Here is a 23218-nt window from a genome sequence, read left to right as displayed (position 1 = left end):
ATATTGAAAATCAAATTGTTTCAGTTTAAAATCCGATGATATTGGAATTCATGGATAGGCATAATTTTAAAATTAATAGTAAAGCAGCTAAGTTTATATAGAATTGATAAATAAATTTAAATCGGTTGAAATCTAGTTTTTATTTTACATTTAAATAAAAAAACAAGCATCATTCTAAAATATTATAAAACAACGTCCTCTACCGCGCCTGTCTGTTCGCGATAAACGCAATAACTACGGATTTTAACGCGAGCATGCATAATATTGCACCTGTGCCGGTATGGGCTACTAGTTTCATATAAAATAAATAACTTTTATAAACAGCATTGTTACGAACATTGAAAGATTATAATTTAAATCTATAACAAAGAACACAACAACAAGCTAACGGTGAGAAACTCCACCTAAAGGATTAAACTTTGGCGTTAATCTTCCAATGAATAATTAATTATTATAGACATGATTCTATAATCGCATCTAAGACGTTACGTTAAGTGTTGTGTTTTCTAAACGAATGTTCCTGTTTCTTTGTTAATCAACAAAGTTTATCTGTAATAAAAACTATATAATTAATTTATAACAAATTGTTATAGATAAACTGTCGAGTGATATGGCCCCTCATATCTTTTAGCTGTAGAATATTTGTATGCGAATGAAGTTGTAAGAAAAACCAGTTTACAAATATATAGTTTTATTTCTATGAGTAAATAAATTCAGAGATTAAATATATAACCCTATATTATGATGTCTTAAGCAATGGAACATCCTTTCAAGTATTTATTTTATTATATAAAATACCTAAACCTTCAACAGAAAACGGTAAAAAAAATCGTCTGGTAATCTTTCAGTTTATTGCTTTAATACAGATAGATAGATGCAATAGGAGGAAGTTTTTTATAATATATATGTATTGGAAAGGTAGATAAAAGCAAACTTACTTCTCCAAGCCCTTGAACGCCTCGCCATCAACAACAGAGATTTTGTTTTCGTACAAAGTTAATATTTCCAAAGTGTCAAGTCCCATGAATGCGCGATTGTGGACCGCAGTCACCTATAAACAGATTTTTTTGTTATAGCTTCCACTTTCTTACCTTTATTAATTTTAAGGTTTTTTTTTCTTTTAGACATGTCAATCCCATCAAATCAAAAGTTTAGCTTAATAGCTAACTAGCAAAATTATTACCTATAACTATCTTAAAGACAACTTTTACGTACTTTTACGTGTTGTGTAGTATGCTACCTGTAGCATACTACAAGACTGGATTTGGGCGCAATTATAGGAGCGTTTTATTCCTATTACTACCCTATAATAATTACTTACATTACTAGTGATTGTATTTACATAAATAAATACAATTTCCAGCGTGAATTCCAACTAGCTAATGTAGCACAAGTAGGATTCGAGATTCTTTCGATCTGTAATTGTAACCACTAGACCAACACCGCTTGACGTAAAATTGTTTGTTCGTAATAACCTTCTTGTAAAGTAAATAGGCATAGGGATCTCTTACAGCCAACCGGCGATAAATTGAGATGACATGTATACTGTAGCAGGTAATAACAGCTAAATAGTAGTATTTAAATAAATAAGAATTAAAACTTAAATTAGAATTATCTTCAAATAAGTTTTGCTATTTTTGTTTCTATTCTCTCCATCTCTGTACGTATTAGTAGTAAACAACTGTGTCCATTATGAAGGAGTGCTATGACTGCTCGTATACTGCTCGTATTTGAAATTCAAACGAATATTTATGATTCATGAATTTCAGATGCACTTAAGATAGGATTGCCTCTGTATAAATGCATCCGTGTTCTTTTGAAGATATTCGCAAATTGTGGATCAAACAATATTAGCCCATTAGAAATGCTCATCTCGTTACGTACCTACTTATTTCTTATTTACCTATCAGTTTCGATAAAATATTTCTCAAATCTTTTGACATCACTCATATCAGAATTTATTCTTTGACTTGAGATTCAATTCAATATTTTAACAAATAGTTATTAATTCATGAAACGAATCCATTGGTTTGATATTTGAGTAGATAATTTTATTTGTAAGAATTTACTGTATTTAGTTGCAATTTTATCATCAAACGAAATATAACACGTATCCAATACAATAAAGAATACTAAGATAGTCTATAAAATTATAATCTAATCTTTCGACAATTAACCCTGTAAAGATACATTTAAACAGGTCATTAACTCAGAGAATTAGCAGTTAACGATGTCCCAGTATCGCTTTACCGAACTTAAGTGAGGTCGTTGGCGACATCATAATTTGTCAACTCACAGGTTATTTACATTTTGCGGCAATGTTGTTAATTTCCTGACTGCTCGTCAAAAATATTAGTCCTTGATAAATTATGTCTTTCATGGACCATACGAACTATTAAACGTCATTGTCTCTCTTCTTTATGGTCTTATCAAGCCGGACTATCGGACAAACACTGGTGCCTGGTTATGTCAAAATGGAGAATAACATTTATCAGATCGAACTGGATCTCAGTCGGGACTAGTATCATAGAAGCTTCGAGTTTACTTACAGTAATAAAAAAAAACAAATCAAGAAATTATAGTTAGTTACTTTGAGCCTAAATCAATCTATGTAATTTGTCTCCATTGTAGGTAGTATGTACATTTATTTTGCTCCAGTTTATTCTGTTTAAAATGATGATATTTCCAATTTAATTGTTTAGAAAGACTGTTTCGATATAAAAGTAGTGAGCATTTTTGTCTAATGTGACCATTTTCCCGACCCTCTTCCATTCCCAATCATTCAGCATTGGAACCCAGGTTCCACAGAAATTGATTAAATTAATGTTAAATGTAAAATAGAAAATCCGAGACATATGATAAAACATTCCAGTGCGGCCTGTATTCGCGTGTATTCCTTAAATCTTGACAACAACACAACCTGTGTTAGTGTTGCTGTGGTTATGCCTACATTAGCTATGTTATATACCTATGCATGTTAATGACAGTGAATCCTTACCTTGTTATGGTTCATGTTGAGTATGAGCAGATGGTTGAGATGCGTGAACGATGACGTTGGTATCGTAGCCAGGCTGTTCTGGGACACGTCCAACTGCGTTAATTTGTTACCTGTAATGCGAACATCAAGTCTTTAAAGAGCCCTCACATAGTGTTGTAACAAAATATTACATAGCATGTAGTATCTCTTTTCGGTGACATCTAGACTTAAAAGTGTAACAAAGACAACAAGTGTTATATATAAAATTTAACACAACATACATCAATATTGTCACGCTAGTTTCAAACAAAACATTTAATGTGCCATTTAGATCAATATAGGAGTGTAGTACGCATGAATTTGTTGTGAATAAACGACACGATGGCAACAAATTCTATACAAATAAATAATAATGAATTTTACTGTTGGGCCCACTGGATATTAGGATATAACACGACATTCAAATTCTGTCAATTTACTATGATGATACTTTACTATGTGATGAACTAATCAAGTAAGAAACAAATATTTTAAACTACCAATTTTCGTACTCACCAATGGAACTGAGAGACGAATCCTCAATAACAGCAAGGCTGCTGTTGTGCACAGTCAAGTGGCGGATGTCCAGGCCCAGGAAGATATACGAGGGCAGCTTGGCGAGGTTGTTGTGACGAAGCTTTAGGTAGAAGATGATCATCGGCTTGGAGCGGAGAGTGTTCATTGCCTGCCAAAGATATACGAAGTGTTTAAGCTGTTCGGTGGGTGGGGTACATTAGTGTCTCATGTGAAAGATTTTCTGGTGTCTTTAGAGTCTGTTACTTTTTCTTCAAAACACGGTTTTCTGTCCATCCTTTGGTAATTACTAGTCTGACCATTGGCACGCTTAACCACCTTAGTGACATTGAATCATTACTTTTTTAAAGGTGCTATTTAACATAAGTAATAACCGGGTATTTTTTATTTTTGTTGATCTATGGTTTCTATGGTTTCTATGGTTCTATGGTTATCTATGGTTGTTGATCTATGACGAATATTCATATACGTCATTCCTTAACTTGTTGTATGAGATAATTTTACTAGATCTCGTACACCATCAATCATAATATTAGTAGTAAAGTTTTCATCTAAATTTCACTGGAAACTCGTTTCATTAACTTCAACTCCACACGTACGAGAACAATAAACTGGAACGAGTTGCTCCCAGTTCACCACACTTCCAAGTATTTTACACGTGCTTCAAAATCAGTATAATGTTTTTTGTTATTTTATTATAGGGCAAAAATCAAAAAGTTGTTTGTAAAATAATTAGAAAAATTTACTTTGTCAAACAGCAACATTACCAGTATTTCTGTGTAATACGTTTGTGGGAAATTATCTATATTGATACGTATGCAATTAATAGACATATAGGTTTACCTCGTAACACAAAACCGAGTCTAAAGAGATCAAAACCATAATCGACATCAATTGATTACTCATTTAATTATAAAACTAAATCTTTTGTGCAAAATTTAAGCAAAGTCATCCCGAATTGAGCTTGGAGCTATATATCTCGGAGTAATAATCAATATAAAAAAAATAGCTGACCATGTATAAAGGATTATATATGCCTTATGTCTATAAGTCGCAACCCGGAACCTCTACGTAACAAGGGGCGGAAGGAAACAGAATAATCGCCAGCCAGCAAATTGCTGCCAATTATGTGAGCGTGTTCCTTCAAAGAAAATGTAGACTTGTATGACTTGTAATTTTTATGTAAAAATATATATTTAATTTTAGAACTATTGCTCGTATTGTATAAGTGCATATCATTTAATTTGTTAATTACGCTTTTCAAATTTTATATATACAGGATACAATATAAATCCCAACAACTTCGCAGTAGAAAGCTGGCATTATAAACAACGTTTACTCTACGATTTTTTAAAAATCTTTAAATATTTTAATTACTGTCATACAAAATATATTTAACGAATTTTCAGTTTCAATATTTATATACGTAATTCAATACGCGCATAGCAAGCAAATACTGCTATCTTCATTTAGCAAAAGGTCCTGTTTCACAAGTCATGTTATCCTGCATGGATCTTTATGTCCCAGTATTAGGGGCGACTTTGCAATTAATTTTGGCAGGTTGATGTGCTATTCATTATAATACAACGAAATCTGTTACTGAGTATTGATACTACTTTTATCAAAAACCTACTTACATTGGTACACATCACATTTAATGGACGTGTGTCTTACTTTTTGATATTTTCATGACAATGTAATGTATTCCAGCGGTACAATTGTATGTGACGCCGCTTACAAGGTATAAAATCCCGGTTTCATTTTGCGGAGGTAACGCTTTTTAAGCCGAAAATACGAGAAAGATTTCCGCTCATTTATTTTTCACAGAATGAATAAAATCCTGGGCTAGACGCGCCTTTTATTTGCATAAAACACTTTGCCTTCTTTCATAATTGATTTGAAAGGAAGCTCAAACTACAAAGTTACAGTAGAGGCTCATAGTGTCAGTATTTTTATTAGTTAGTGTTATAAGCAGGTTTGTTGAATAGTTTGTCTAGTAATACAGACTTTATAGATTAACTATAGTTTTATTATTTAAACCTTTTATTTTAACGTGGTTTTTGTGAAATCAAAATATGATGCATGCGAAGAATGTTTGTAATGCTTACGCACCCTGTCAAAATATAAATATCTTCACATTACACAATGTAAGAATATGTTTTAATTCGCAGGCATATTATAAAATTTCTTCCTTTGTCTCATAAATAAAACAGTGAACTTACACACCTCTACGACCGTCCTTTACCTAAAAGAAATCTTTACGTTCATATTTTTTACATCAAGTCATGTAGGTTACTTACTATTAATAAAAGTATGGTTAAGGTGAAAGTTTCTCCATACATTTTCTATTTCAAAGAAACTCTCCTTTTACAGTCTTCAGAAGTAACGTGTGGTTACGAATAACAATTAACTAGAAGCTAATGCAACGAGAAAACTAACACGTTGAGATTGAACTAACAACTTTGTTAAAACTATTACTTTAACGGTTTAATCAAACTTTGTCTTAAACAAGTTATACAAATTCTACCATTCCAAACATGTTACAATTGTATTGTATTATTTTGTATACATATTTAGTTCAGAAAAAAAATCGCCTACTTTGTTAATTTACAATGAGCAATATTTTCGCAATGATTTCTAATAAACGCTCGTATATTTTAGTTTGACTCTGCTTGAAGATAAAAAGGGTAAGATTGTTTTAACAGATACTAAAATGACTCAAATAAAAAAAGTACTGATTGTCTTGAAATGGCTACCATTTTACAATACCAACGTTTATTTTCTCGACACTTCCACGGAAACAGACCATTTTCTGCGCTGGCATTCTACTGGATTACGAGTAATACAACTTAGCAGAAGAAGGACGGCAGATTTCTAGCTTGGTTTTTCGTTTCAACTATAAATTTGAGATGGCTAGAAGTATCAAAAATCCATACGACCAATCATTAATTTTCCTTTATATTTTCTATTCGTTTTCCAACGAACGAAAATGTGAAAAATATGTAATATTCTGTTATTAATAAATAAATGCAAAATCTTAATGTGTATAGTTTCTATATTTGTTACTCAAACACAAAAATTCAAATGGAATTAGAGTCGACGTTGTTGATACAAGGAATTGATACACACATTTTAGGATAACAAAACAAAATCACGATCTTTTTATAATTACCTACTACTGCAGTAGTAAAACAAGTGCAAGCTGCAAACTGATACGTTTTAGTTAGCGCTGAGAAAGTGTGGAAAGTGTCTAACTTAGCTATTTTATAAAGTTTCCAGAAGCTCCATGAAAACTTGATTTCTTTACAGAAAGAGCCGCATTTTCTAATAGGTAATAACAGCTTTTTTTATTTTTATTTTTTTATCAAAATAAAAGACCTAGAAATATATTTAATTTGAATATTTTCTTCGGGTAACATGTAAGATACGTTCATATTCAACATTATCCGAGACGCTAGAAATTATCACTCTCTACTATCTCTGTGAGCCAGAGGGCCAGGTGGGCCAGGAGTTACCTTCTGTATGTGTTGCTGCTCTGTAAACTCGCAGAGGATGTCGAGGCCATTCTTCTTGACGGTGCAGCTGCAAGGGGTGATGGTATTGGGCGCGGGGCACTGCTGTGGGCCCTGGGGGTGGGCCGGCCGGGCCAGCAGCACGCAGCTTGCCGCCAGGAGCAGCCAGCGCGGCAGCATTGTTGATTTTCTGACAAATTAAAATATTGTGTATTATTTATCAGAAAAAAAGGACGGAAGGGCCCTTTAGTTCGACTATACTGACTCCAAACTTGCTTTTTCTTATATGAAATAATGTGAGTCCCTATATAGCCGTTGTGCATGTTTCTATCTCGTGTTAAAAATATGTATTTTTTTCGAACAAATAAAATTAAACATTGTATGTACTCGTACATACAATATGTCTAATTTTATCATAGACAAGTAACATTTTGGCATAACCATGGTGTAATGGGATGATATCTATAGCTTTATCTTTCAGCAAACAATAATATGTAACTATAGTACAAAAACAACAAAAGTAACTACCATCGTAACAACTAACACGTGTACACACAAAAATAAATTCGCCAAAACTTGATAAATCGATATTATGCGAAATAACACTTATTGGAATAAATTTTTGTCACAAACAATGAAGAGAATAGCCTATTGTTACACAATATAATTTTTCAGTCTCTTTAGACTAACTATAACTGTACAGCTTACTGACCTACATAATCCTGTCACCGATTTTAGTTAGTGATCTAACAGGGCCTTATAATTTTGTAATTAACTTCATCGGTCTTTTAGTTTTTTTTTTTTTTTGACTCATTAAGGTCTCACGAGACATTGGAAGATAGATTTAGTAAGTACTTCGTTCAACAGTACTAATAATTCCATTCATTGGGAAAATATAACAAAATTTATTTTATGAAAATAAAAGAACATGCAAAGTTTCGGGTGTTGCGTTTATGTCAAAAAGTCAGCATCCTTTTTTGTTAAATTCTTAAATTTAGCATAATTTTATAAAATGTGGGAGCGCTTTTAATTACAATATCTTGACAAAGTCAATCTAATAACACAGAAAAGGGTCTGACAATTTATTAAAAGGCCAGCAAAAATTAACACGGATTTATTGAACCTTTTTGCTTCCGTTGTTGGTAAATAAATTTCATGTTTACGCACATTACGAAAGCGACACGGCCGCTTATGGAATTAATTTATCTTATGCTTATACAGCACTTGTTTATTAATGCAAATAAATTAACATAATGAAACGAAAACGCGGGAAAAAATTGTAAAGTAAGGGAAAATAATTGAGTGAAAAAAATTGTATATTTTTTTCATTTTTAGACACTTTGTATTTCTCTTTGATTTTGTAAAAAGTATCATGAGTCGTAGAAGTTCTTCTTAGTCTTATATTCGTGCGCGTCGTATTTTTGGATTATTGAATCATCTTCTATATTCGTCCCTTTAATTTGATCTACCCCATTTGTGTCCACAATTGGATCCTACGGTTCGTTTTCTTTAATTCACTTATTATTTCTATATCTATTAGCATTTTCTAGATATGGAAAAGTCTCTTCGCGCGAACTTTAATTTCAAAATATAACCAATAATACATCTCGACACAAAGCAAGAAAACGAAACAAAATTCTCAATTCAAATTACAAGTGAATAGGATAAGCCACAATCGCTGTTCCCCTTACATTCTTATTCTACCCCTATAAAGGCCCCAACATACAGTTAATTCCCCGATTACCTTATAATAATATAGGTATGATATGTTAGAATCGCTAAAATTCATTGATTATTTCACACAACTCTATATTTATATCATACAAAAAACATTTTTTATAGATTTTTTGTCTGTGTACAAACATACATGTTTGTTCGCGCATCACGCGAAAACTAGTATATGGAATTGGATTTCGTTTTCACAATTGTATAACGGATGGTCTAACTTAAAATCTGGTATAGCGATACGTTACTTAGAACCCGAGATATTGAGTTATGAGCGGACGCACGAAATAAACTCGGGAGGAGCCACGGGCAAAAGCTAATAAGAAAAATGGACAACACTCAACGGCCCATACTAGGCACTAACTACAAATGTAAGTTTATTATAATTTTTCCCAAATAAAATAAATAATTACTTTCTGCATTAGTGTAAAAATGATTAGGACCCCGATTAGGACCTAATCGGGGTGTACTGTACTCACGTATGTGTTCGTGTCAGGTCGTCGGGCTATGGCGTGGTGGCAAGAGGTGTGGCGCTGTCATGGGGCACTAGGTCATGTTCACAGGAGTCCCGAGCCGCCCTGCAAAGAAACATTGCATGTAATTTCGAATGAGAAATGGTTATTATTAATGACGTTCTCGATGGCCCATTATTTAAAGTCGGTCTATAGTTCTGTGCGATTTTTCTTTTTTTGAAATTTAAAAATTACTGGCGGCCAGTCTCAATATCGCTCGGGTAAATCCATAATAAATTATATACGTAAACCTTCGACAGCAGAGGGGAGTTACTTTGTTTTGTACTATATTGTGATTGTGATAGTGATTATTTTGTATAGTCTCTGTAAAAGAAATACGGAGAAATAAAGACGGAAATTTACAAATAGCCCCAACAGAGGAAGACAATTTTATCATGTGCTCATAAATTAAGGCTGAATAGAAGGATTACCTTCAAAAGAGCTTAGGCAAGGGAAGAGATTAGGTAGACAGACAATAAACAAATCAACGAATGTCATAAATAAACATTTAGTACCTACCTTTAAGGTACAGAACCCTAATAGCTTGATTTACTTTAAAATGTATATAAAAATATATGCCTAATAAAATTATATGCCTTATCTATTAAATAAATCTATTAAAGTAAAAGTACATGTAATTATAAATATTAGAGCATTGTGGTTCGATTTGAGACGAAATTTAATCAAAGGAGTACTTTTTATCCTCAGGGAAATTTAAAACTCCTATTCTATTACACTTAAAGAGGGCGGCCTAAGGGTACGAGCTTCCTTTCTCAACGCAAATTTAAGAGGTGTTCAAGGTCACCTTCGTAAAAAGCTAAGGTTGTTATACTCAAATTCAAAATTCTTTACGATATACATCACTTATGACGTCAAAATTTTACTTAAATTTAAGTCTACTCCAGACTTTCAAAACGCAAAATGCTTCCGAAAAATTATCTATATACTATCATTGCTATCTTGAATTTCAGATAACATACGCATTCTTTAAAACATTATTATTTCAGCATACATTCATAAAATAAGAACTTTTGAAATAAAGGGTTATATAAAATGTTAACAAGAAACCTACCAGTAATATTTAAAGCTGTGCCATTTCTACGGATGAAGACGTAAACTACTTCACCTAGTGACACAAAGAAACACATGTCAACACCAAGTTATGTTTACCTGCCTTCCTGTCGTAAAAGCAAATGGAAAACCACGTTTGCATATGACTGCGAAGTAATTTAATAACTTCAGGTGCACGCCAGCATGGACCCGTCGTCCTAGCTGCGCTGTGGAATTATTGCGACGCGAATTACGCTGATACAGATACGGTTCTTGTTTTTATAAGCTTTTATTTAGAAGAAAAAGTGGGTTTCGTGTCGTATCAAGAAGTGAAGGAGTTGGCTTTGGAGAGAGAACCATGGAAGGAACTCCACCGACAATTCCCGCGCTCTTAAATTACATGATGATGATAAATTACATGATGTAGCTTTGAAATGTATGTAAGTACGTGTATGTTCGGGTGGAATCTTGTAACTAAATTTTAAAGCAAACGACAAGATTTTTTGTTATTGATTGAATACAAGATCCCACTGACAACTATAAAAGTTATTGTCAAAAATGACTTTTTTGTAGAAGAACTTCTTTCACAGCTATAACATGTCGTTAAAAGCCTATGCTCTATTTCGACAACCTTAGATACCACACCGTTGCATTACCTTGTCGCATTTGTAGCTTAGCTAGGACTCCTGGTAACTTAAGGTAGCAAATGCTATGTCTTACTTGGAAGGTTGCTTGTTTCTCCCTAATGGAGAAATTTCATTTAGTTGATGTATCTTAGTAATTTTACGAACTGGTGCACTTCCTAAATAGGTATTTTACGGACTTTAATTTGGAGATATAGCCGTTGTAGTAAAACAGCCAAGTGCCAATTGGAATCGAGCACAGGGTGAGTCAACTTTGACGTTAACTTTAACCTGCGCATAAAAACGCAATGCACGTAATTTTTTCAGTGGCGCGTCAAAGTTGACTGGTGCCACCCGCTTTAGGGTTTCATACAAAAAAATACATTTCAACCGTCACACGTGCCATCAGTTCGTCTATTATTATGAGTCGTTACGCCTGTTTTTCAAGAACGCATCAAATTAAAATTGTTTCAGATATTTAAGTCGACAATCTATATCACGTACTATATACCTACAATACAAAAATGGAACTTGTCTCAATCAAAAGATGACCAAATGTTGCATTGTTTAATTTAATTTTGCTATTTCAGAAGCGTAACAAAATACAGTTGACGTCAGGTCAGCTAATCGTAAAATCACTGCTGGATCTTCAAAATTTTACGTTTTATATTTAAGCAGACTTGAGTCTTTGATGCGTCACAGCCCATAATACAACTGGAATTATTAGAAACGATATGAAAGCTGTTAGACCCGCGAATCAAAATAATTTAATGTAATAAGTGCCTGGAATTACATCGTATAAAGCATAAAAGGTATAAATAAATGGTCTTGGCAGCTAAGTATTTTAAGTGAAAATAAAACGACCCAATTTTGCTAATTATGTCTGAAACAATTAATTGCTTTGTAGTAACATTTGCAAATATTATTTAAATATATAATGGTTTGCCATTGGCTATGCCTAGTTGTAATTTCTAGGTACAAGTAAGTACATAAATATTTCGGAATATTTTATGCTTAGGTGTACAATTAAATTTATCTTCATGTTTGCCTATGCCTATAAGCAATATGTTATGGCACTATACATGACAAAAATACTACGTAATGTAAACATATAAAAATTATTTTATATATCTTGTACTTTATATGAAAATGTTACCGATTAGTCCGTTTCATGGAAATTTTAATTTCAAGGCTAATAATGATTAAGAATGAACGCTGACGGTGTTTTTACTGATCATTTACTTTTTGAGAATAAGCCCACTAACAAAATAAATAATTACTTAACAACAAAGTTCTCATAATTGGATACCTACCTACTTGTTACCCAATCATGATTAAAGGAATAATTTTCGATCAATTATTTTGAATTGGGGAGCGGTGGCGGTGTAATGGTTATGAGCCTGTGGATTGAAAGGGCCCAGGCACGAATCCTATTCGTGCCACACGAGTTTATTTCGCAATCTGACTCATGTATAGTATAGTTTGCGTTGACCACCACTTTCTTCGTAAAGAAACATGTATAAAACATCGACCACCACTTGCTTCCGGTGAAGGAAAACATCGTAAGGAAACCTGCACACTGGTTGATATTAACTTGTGTGTAAAGTGGAGAAGACAATGGCTCTCCACTCCATTAATAGTGCCAAGAAAGTTGTTGTGTGTTTCATTCATCGTAATAACCGCGACCTTCAGCCATGAGAAATACGACTACATAAAGATTACGACTTCTATTTTTTTTTGTCTTCTTAAAATATAAGTTCCAAAACTCTTTTTAATTTCAATTCATTGATTGCTTTAGCACTAACCTATATATCGCATCTGATCAGAAAAATTTCAATTATAATTAGCCAATAACAAATAATACGACTAATATATATTATCATGTGGCATCATGTGTAATTCGAAATTGGCCGATATAGAAATAAACAACACCACAACATACACCTCAATAACAGCATTTTGACGGTCAAGCATAAAATATTAATTTACATTTTGAATTTCATTCTGATCCACGCAAACTACAAAAGACAAAATAAAATAAAATAATGAATGGGAATATTAAGCACAATATCTTACTTTCGAGCGTAACATCAATCCTTTTATGTAACACAAATCCCTGTGTCCAAACCACTCAACCTATTACTGATCAATCAATCAATTGTGCTTATAAACGACAGAAACATCACAATCACAACACTAAATCACACAAACAGTTCATTTTGTTTTGAGACGAGTAAATTTGATTAGATTAGATATGTGTATATATTAATTTGTTCTTCTGCGCATATAGTTCGCCCGAGGCCCCTCTGTGCCTTGTAATAATTTGATCGGTTATCTCCGTTTGACGCGGCGTGACATTGTACACTACTTTGGGTCCCTCTGATCTACAAGGACCTACTATGTTAGTGTACTTCATTCATGGGCAATGATTTTAAGGGGCTACGAATGTAAGAGCCAAAGTAAAAAAGAAAACAAATATGTTATAAAGCCATACGTAAGCATATATCGTGACTTCTTGTGTGCTAAGCAAGTATTTAAAGGTAATTCAAAACGCTTTAATGAATTAAGTAAAATTAAATCTTTGACCATCGTAAAGAAATATATTTTTACCGGTATACGTATATAAAGAAGTTATTTTCACTTCTCACATTAAGTAAAATGGAAATACCAACAACCTTGAGAAAAAAGAAAGCTACATAGCAAGGAGGAAACTAAATGAGTACGATTAGTGTACAGAAATACGAGAAAGATCCAAAATCGGATCTTCTGGCCTCAAGTACTATTACAGGCGGACTTTTTAGCCACATAAACACTACAATACACTGCAATAAACACTGCAATGCTTTTATGTTTGCATGAAGAGCGCCCTTTATACTTTATCCCACAATTATTGACTCGGCAAGCGCTGGATCAGCGATTCGTCTTGCACGAGATAAGTTGAGTCGGTGAACTTTTCTTCATCAGTTTATCATATAAAACTCTTGAACTAATGCTTAAATATCAAAAGATCTGTTAGCTAGTGTTAAAGATTTTAATATAAAATACGTTATACGAATTTTAGAAAGAAATTAATCTAAATTGACAAAGCTCAACGGACACACTAGCACTGTTATGAAACTCATAAACAATGTAGGCAGATACTAGGCTTGTATGACACCTGCTACATTTGCCAATATATATATAACAATTTATTTATTCTTCTATTAGAAAAGCATATGTAGTCTGTGGCATTTGCTACCAATCAACGAAGATGAGGATGGGGGTCGAAAATTATGTAACTTAGGGTGAATTCAAATGAATGTTATATATTCTAGTGACCCGTCCCGCGAGGCTTCGCTTTGTAAAACCATAATAAAAAGTAACCCATGTTACTCCAGAAGGTTTTGTCTGTCTCAGTGTTAAAATTCATCAAAATCGGTCCAGTAGTTTTTGAGTTTATTCCTTGAAAAACAAACATTCAAATATTTTCTCTATAATATTAACATAGATATAGATATATGTATAGATAGGACTAGTATAATTAAGAACAAGTCAATTTAACAGAGTGTGGTTGTGAGTTGGATAATCACATGTGAAATTTACACATCAGAGATCAAAGATTAGAATTTATTATATACTTTGTCAACTTTACATGTGCCAAATTACCTAGAATACAACAGGGAATCTTTAGTTTTCCAAACCTTAACACAGTATCGTTCGTTTTATACCAATTTAGGTATAGTAATCACAGCGAACAGATTATAGACACCACGACCTCCAGAGTGCCGTGCCTAGCGCCCGTAGTAACTCGATCGATACGTCGACTCACCTCTAAAATTATCCGATACCTTAGCTTCTCGATGTGGCCCACTCGAGCTTGACATAGTCATTTAATTTTAGAGAACAGCACTACGTTTCTTGACGTGTCGAACGCAACTTTTAGCCATTTTCGTTTAGACTTTCATCGTTTCCGCTTGGTAATTCTATGATTTTCATAAATTTTTTAGCGCAGATAAAACAAAACGTTTTGTGAAACGGTCCTAGCAAGAATCAAGGACGATGTGAAATGCATGCAAAAAAGATGGAATTTAAGTCGGAACACGGACCCTGTGCTCCGACGTTCTATGGATGAGGAAGTAAACAAAAGATTTACCACATTTTCTTTAAATTATCAAATAAACTGTAATGTTAACTTCTACATTTAAACCTATACAAATATAGGTAACTTACATGAAAAATATTTAGGGAATGGAGTATTTTATCATGAAATACGTGATATTAACATATTTTATGTAATTATATTTGACCACAGACTTATATATTATATTTGACTGATTTTATTCTAGTTTCCTTTCATTATTAGATATTATTACATAACATAGATTCGGCCATTTGTAACTCTTATCGTAAATATTTATACTATATCTTCCAGGAAGTATGAACATTTTATGAAGGTCTATATTGCGACCAAGTATAGTTTATGCAACGTCTTATGTAGAAGCTGTTCGTGACCAAAATAAACCGCCCCAGGCATGTATGACGTCATCTTTCCGTGTGTGGAAGTTATGTGTATGGAATCAGCAAGCACTCAGTCCATAAAACTATGTAAATATCGAAAAGTCAATTCTAATCTCACTCGTGTCCAATCACACTTTCTTGTGCCCAAGTTTCGCTATTTGAAGTGTAAATTAAATCGAATCATGAAAAATAGGTTATAAATATATGAGAAACTAGCTGTGCCCCGGCTTCGCTCCCGTGAGAATTTCGGCATAAAAATTACCCTATGTATTATGCCAGGTTATATTCTACCAGTGTACCAAATTTCATAATAATCCGTCCTCACAAACTTTCGCATTTAATATTAGTAGGAAAATACGGCTAAAACTTTATCTAAATACTTGTCATATAAATTAAATGTATAGGTACTTTCTTCTTGAAATATATTAAATAATGTAAACCTTTATTATTTGTATATTATTAACACCATTGTGATCAATTTCCATTACAATTGTCTAATACGATTTTATTACACAATTTCTGAACCACTTCAGACTTCGTATTTTGTCTTTCTATTTTCCAAGTAATAATAGGCTGTAAGAAGTTTATTGACATTTATACAGAAATAATAAAGTTATTATTTGGAAAATAGAAAGACAAAATACGAAGTCGAAAGTCAAACGTATAAACGTGACATACCGATTTCATATAAAACATAAATTTATCATCCAAAGCTTGGTCGAAGTTTCTAGCATATAAAATGTACCTACCCGAGTATATTTATCACTACTAAGTACTTGGAGTGTGCAATTTATCATTGACGTGTCATGATGAACTTGAAAAGAAAACCAAGCAAGAAATGGTACAAGATTTCTATCAATGGTATATGGTCTCTGTTTTTAGTTGCCGTTCAAGATATACATTTAAATTAAGTATAATCAGTGATGATTAATTACAATTTCATGTATTCTCTAGATTTTCGGTTCAAAAAGATGATATATACCTAATAACAATAGTAGCTTTTGAGTTTTGGAACCGCTGCTGCAAAAACAAATGGAGAAAACTAGAACGCTGCCAAGTTTTCAGACAAATCGAAGCGTATTTTAGTCTATTTTTGCACTTTCAATCCATACACTGTGGCTTTAGAAGTCTGGAAAATGTTTTCATATTGTAACATATTTGGACATTGAGTATTTTTACGTGGCAGGTGATGAGCCAACAACTTTCATTGAGGATAAACGATAACGACTCCTGCGACTAATCATTAATGACCGCTGGAATGATAAATAATTTTGGTTGCGTTTCATAATATCTTGCTTTGAGACTCACGTCTAGTGATTTAATGAATCCCAACTGACTTTCTAATCTTTTCCGCGATAGTGTTAAGAAAAGCAAATTTTTTTTTACGTAATACCGTTACGTAAAAAAAAATTTGCTTTTCTTTGCAACAATATTTATAGCAAGACATGAACGGAGCCAAAAACATACACGAAGAATTAAACTGTTATGATTTAGAATTAAAGAAACGATTTCACTTCAATGGACACGACAAGTTTATTGAAAGAGGAATTCACGAAATAAATATAGAATTAGTCATTTTTAGAAACGTAAATGTTTGGATACTATGGAGATTCTAGAACTAACGATTTGGCATAAATTTCAGAGCCAACGGCACAGTGTGACTAGAAAACAAATGTCGTGTTTTCCTTTATGTTTTATTCAGTAGTATACGAGTGTGCTCCGCGGCTTGCGAGTGTATCTAGATTGTGCAATCGAAAAGTTTGCTTTGCTTTGGAATGATGTACCATTTCTTATAGAGATTGTAAAAGTTATTGCGCTGAAAAACGCCATTTTGCCGTCAGCGGCGCCCGCGTTAAAGCTAACGTCAAATTGGACTGATGCAACTCACATTATCCATTAGCGGCCCATCCCGGCTTAGCTCGGGTAAAAACATAATACATTATACACACTTATAATTACAATTAACCTTCCTCAGCAACCACACTATTTATTAATGAAAACCGCACGAAAATCCGTGCAGGGAACAGACAGACAGACGCGGCAGAGGATTTTGACTTGTAATATGTAAGTATACTATCCATATCTTTCCATATTTCCATTATCCAGACTAATATTATAGAGAGAAAAGATTTGTATTTTTGTTTGTAAATAAAACTCAAAAACTACTGGACCGATTTTAATGAAATTTGACACAGAGACAGACGAAACATTCAGAAGTAACATAATATACTTTTTTATTATGGTTTTACCCGAGCGAAGTCGGGCGGGACCGCTAGTAAAAAATATTTTAGTATGTTATTGATATTTGTTATTTTTCAACTTTGTAGAACATCAGTTTGTCTTGGCAATAATTGCTCTTTTGAAGGTTCACCTAAAACTTTTTGTAGCGTGAAAATGCGATGCCCAATAATCCTGAAACAGCCATGACTGTCATAAATAAACAACATTTTGAAAATTTGTAATAATGTTTTGTTCATGTTGTTGGTATTAATCTTAACATTTTATTGGATGTAAATAAATAATAATAAAGTTGGTAATAATTTTGTTGGTTTAAACAGTTTAATCGTTTTGTCGACATGTTTTTTAAACACAAGCCGATTTCGCTGACAACAATAAAAGCTTGTGTCAAAAATGTCATTTTTATAAAAAAAAACTTATTTTGTTTCAGAAGATAGCGCAAGGATTAGGTATCTAATACAAGAAAAATTAACCTGTCAGGTATGAATGATTAACTAAATGGTTTTGAATTGCTGAATTTCAGCAAGAGTTAGATTATGTAATAAATTAAATATATGACATGAATGAGTTATTAATTATTTGTGGGTCAAAAATCTGAGAAGGAATACAAAATTGAATAGATTTTGTTTGGGATATCACAAGACTACAAGAATTTTAACGGATTACCGGATAAGGGTTTTCTCGGATATTCTCGGATCCCGGATTACTGACTATAATTAAATAAAGGCAACTGCTTTGTTACGTATAATAAAGTAATATGAGCCTGTAAGAGGAGCTCGAGCTAACCCGTCATGGCCGAAACATGTGTCTAGTATTTTAGATAGGCATTATCTTTTACTTTTAATGCCCACTGCCCACTGAGGCTAGGTAAAAGCAGTCACTAGGTATAAGGAAATACCACAATGAATTGCGTAATAGATAACATTATAGATAAGACATTGCTATAACGAGCAATATTTGAAGGCTCGTGTGTCCCGAGCTCATAATGTCCCAACTTCGCGCTATAACCGTTACACAAGCTGTTATGACTCACATAAAACGGTAATTATTTGTGCCAATAAAGGGATTTTTCGAAGCCATGTTCTGGAAGTGTAATGTCGAATATGCTACTATAGTCTGGAAAAGTGCTTTAAAAAAATATTTCGTGTTTTATACGAAAGAGGAAGAATGAAGAACGAAGGTAGTTATTCGTTGTTTCAAGAAATTAATAAATTATAACAAATTCGTATTTTTTTTGCATCATTTTAAGTTGTAATAATATTAAGATAGATAACCAGTTTGTTTATTTTTTAATGATTCGTAAAGAAAATTGTTTTAGATTTATACTCTGGTTCTTATTCTGCATTCTACTGCTAAAAATAAATACACAATATAGGTACCAAGTCTGAAACCAAACAATAGACATGTTACGCAATAGTTTTATTGAACTAGCAAAGTTTCATTTCTTAAGCTAAATTCTTTATTTCTGTAAATCTACATGAAAATCGAAGTGAATTAAACCAAAAAGTTTCTAAAAAGCAAACACTATCATAATTTCTAATATTACCCCTTCATTGGCGTCAGGGTTTAATAAATTGATTATGAAAATGAGAAGGAAAGTGCTCGTTACAGTCGGAAAAAATAACAAATGTATATCTACAGAGTTGCGCATTTCTGATGTTAAAAGTTATTTTTTATCACCTTTCCAAGGGGGGCTTGGACCGTAGTTATTAAATTTCATGTTACCGCTAAAGTTTTAATTAGTGCTTCGTTATTTTCACTGAGAATACGCCAGTATCTGTTAAATATTCAGGGCGCATCTTCCTCTGTTCCTCTCAAAATCCCGTATGATAAAAAATCAAAAATTTTAATGCTTCCTGCGACTAGCCTAACTTTCTTTTTGCTTTGCATTGCTAATTTTATGAAAGCATTTTGCAGTCTTTTGTTTTTTGATTGTGAAAAAATTTCGGGAATCCGTTGATTATTTCAAAAATTACCAAACACACAAACACAGACCATACACAAAAATTATAAACCTCTCTATAATAATAGTATAGAAGTGTATATCCTAATAATCCGCGCTGCTTATAATATAGCTATAGCCTTCCAAAGGCAAAGTTTGAAACTAAACTAAATTGAACCCCGGCTCATTTAGAAGTTTCACACCTGAGTACTTCAACATTAACTTACAAGGGGTTTCAGCACTACATTACTCCCGAGGCAGTATGTGAAAATATACATTTTCTCTTAAAACCCCCTTTTAAACGAGGTCAGGGTTAAAAGCCCTCTTTATTGCAATCCGACATTGGCATGAGGAAAGCTAGCTGTAAAATTTATGCAGGTAGATATAAATATATGCAATTAATAAAATCGAGTAGGAGACGAGTACGATTAATACTACGATTATATGTATTAATAGTACGATTAATGTATCAACCACCGTCTGTAGACGTGATACTACTACTACTACTTGTTTTTCTAATAAAATAACAAAACAATATAATATTTTTGGCACATATAATATTTTTAACCCCCGACGCAAACAGAAGGGTGTTATAAGTTTGACCGCCAAGTGTGTCTGTATGTCTGTCTGTGTACGTGGCACCGTAGTTCATCAACGGGTGAACCGAATTGGATGCGAAAGTGATTTTTTATGCGGTAGTTTTTAGACATGTTTAATCAAAATCGGTTTAGCCGTTCAAAAGTTTTAGCGAGATGAATATAGAAAGTCGGAATATTTTTAATTTGACTAACAAATAAACTTGTTATTACCTGCGCAGAAAAACGCAAAGTACGCCATTTTATTTAAACGCGCAGGTTATAGTTAACTGACACAACCCACTCTTAGGCATCATAATGTTACAAAAATAACTGTTTTATTCCGCCGGATAGTATGCGCTTGGATAGCTCGGTTTAATTGAAAACGGTGGTAGGGTGAAATAAAAATAACTTGATGGAGTAATGAAAGAGAAGGCAGGTGTAGTGTCGTATCAAGATCTATAATATAAAACGCAGTGCAGAGAGATGCGAATACTTCACCGATGTTAATACAGTTACTAGCTCTTATATAAAAAGAGTGTATAATTTTTATGAATCAAAATGTGAAAATAATGTAATTTATTTAACGATGACATTTAGATTTCTTATAGTTCATACCGTTTTCAAACTTATGTACAAAGATGAACTTTGCGCCATTTTGCAATCGCTACCTGTCAACCATTAGACTAAACCTGATATATAGATATAACAGCTACCTAAATATAACACACTACTATATCTAGTAATCCTATGCAGATAATAAATACAAATTAATAAAAAAAATTAATGCAGAAATTATTTGTTTTCAATGTTACCTTTCGTTTTAAATTAAAGTATTTTGGACACGTGACACGGCAATGAACTATACCTTAAAAAAATATGTATCTAGAATATACATTTACAAGTATTATAAATTCGGTTAATCCGACGGCGGGGTAGCCTAAATGATGATTAATTTTACCACTACTGTGGTTTGCGTCGCCTCGCCAATATTGCGTTAAAGTATGCAAATATTGCTGCTTATTTACATAAATATCGTTGCGTTCGGGGTAGTGAAGCCCAGGAGCTCGGGATTAACGTAAAAAAACCTTAAAATTTTAAAGATTCAGCTGTGATTTTACAACGTCCGTCTGGCTGACGTCAACTCTTCTTGGGAATGCTATTTTTGCTTATCAGCTGCCTGGGCTGTGTGTCCCTTAGTTACCTCGTACGACATCCACGGGAGGATATGGAGAAGTCCTATTCTAGGGCGGAACCACACGCTAGATATAGGATTTTATTTTTCATTATTACGAGTATGCCTAGTACGGTAGCTTCATTTCTAAAAGGATTGATTCCAACGGGAGTTTCTGCTTTACATAATAGGTTTATCAAAATTTCAAATCATCAAATAGAATTCTGACATTTCGAGTAACGTTATTATCGATACATAATGGTGGATGAATTAAATACAAAAGCAAGAATATTCGTGAAATAGCTTCTAAAATAACTACCCATTACAAATCGCTACACCTCAAGCTAAAACTCAACTTTCCTAGTAAAATCCCGGTAATTTTTAAGACGCCCGTAATATCTTTCCCGGATCCCTCATCAGCTCGGGCCGTGCGAGAGTTATGGAGGTAGAAAATTAAAGTGGCTCGTTGCTCCTCTACAGGTTACATTGAAGGCATTATAAAATCACATCTCTGTTCCGCGGAGAGCAATATCATTTTAAAGGAAACCTTCAAGGTTTAACTTTCGATACACGTGCTCTAACGCAGAAAATATAGAAGTACGTGTTATATATACCTTTGTTTTGTGTAACACGAAATTTTGTAGATAAAATATATATGGTTTTCGTACGAGGGTGATAAAAGTCTAATGCCTATATTTCTTACGATGGCATGACAGTGCATAATTTAAAAGGTCGTGAAAAATATACCGCTTTCTAATTGCAAAGATACATAAAAATGAAAAGAATAGACTTAAGCCTAAGGCTTTTTCTATATCTAAACTATCGATAACTATGGGTATTCTATGTCGTTAACTGATAAAGTTTGTTTAAATTATGGGCCTTAACATTACATATTAAAGAAACAACGATGTATCCACCACGGATACCTTATTTTTACAATTACCAATGAAAAATGCTGATAGGCACTTTATCACGTTGTTTAAAACTTATTTTAGCCTTTCAATTAAATGGCTAACTTAACCAGATGACTGCGACATATATATATATATATATATATATATATATATATATATATATATATATATATATATATGTCGCAGTGAATAATGTTAGTTTTGTTAATAGCTTGAGATAAAATAAATTTCAATTAACTTAGCTCCACTGGTGTTAAAAGTTTAAATAAATAAAATTCGGTGAATGGTTATTTTCAACACAAAACCAATATCGGATCCAATATTGGAGTATGTGACAGAGATGAGAACAAAGGCATTGCTTCTGTAGTGATACAATTACTCAGTGTCCTAGGTGAACGACAAAAGCAGGAAACACGACGGTTCGCGTGTGTATAGAATTATGTGGATGTATTTTCTTATGGCGAATGTTGTTGCCGTGTTATTGATACTCGCAAAGCTTTGCATTGCATAGTGCAGCCTTCTGTCGCTTAACTAGGACGCTGAGTATCCAATCTGTCCACGCGCGTCGACGCGGTTCGTGCTGTGTTCATTGTACTTCCAGCAAACAAAGTTGTACACTGTGTGAAATGCATTATATTAGCGCTGTGTGCTCAACAAAATGCATTGCGCAACCTTTTGCGATGCATTCATTCAGAAATTTCGTAACAACAGTGGTATGATTTCGTTTTGTTTCCAACTTGTATTATTTCAGTAGAATTTCTAGTATTGTATTTTACGTTTATAGAAGCTTCTCTGATGTAAAATTTGATTTCAATTTTATTGACAATCCGTGGCCCGTGAATTCACACGATAATGTCACGGTACGATAGAAAAAGCCGTAACCTAGTCATGTCCCTAGTCTTTATA

General features: G+C 33.1%; 1 protein-coding gene across 3 annotated transcripts in view; it reads right to left on the bottom strand.

The window, feature by feature from the left end:
• The window catches only part of LOC128683908 (uncharacterized protein), a 72489-nt gene that overhangs the window by 5656 nt on the left and 43615 nt on the right, over positions 1-23218 (bottom strand). For 2 of the 3 annotated variants that reach the window (XM_053769990.2, XM_053769992.2), the window contains 5 exons: positions 9267-9365; positions 7066-7252; positions 3533-3701; positions 2999-3108; positions 939-1051 (listed from right to left, as the gene is read on the bottom strand). In XM_053769990.2, coding sequence (XP_053625965.1) covers positions 939-1051; positions 2999-3108; positions 3533-3701; positions 7066-7242 — 569 coding nt within the window. In that variant the 5' untranslated portion in view covers positions 7243-7252; positions 9267-9365. Of the gene's footprint in view, positions 1-938; positions 1052-2998; positions 3109-3532; positions 3702-7065; positions 7253-9266; positions 9366-13048; positions 13324-23218 lie in introns of those variants that run through there. The other variant, XM_053769991.1, reaches the window with a different exon arrangement.

Source organism: Plodia interpunctella, chromosome 3 (assembly GCF_027563975.2).
Source record: "Plodia interpunctella isolate USDA-ARS_2022_Savannah chromosome 3, ilPloInte3.2, whole genome shotgun sequence".
In the NCBI taxonomy this organism is placed as follows: Eukaryota; Metazoa; Arthropoda; class Insecta; order Lepidoptera; family Pyralidae; genus Plodia; species Plodia interpunctella.
Note: the sequence above shows the minus strand (reverse complement) of the source record. Positions and strands in the feature narration are given on the sequence as shown.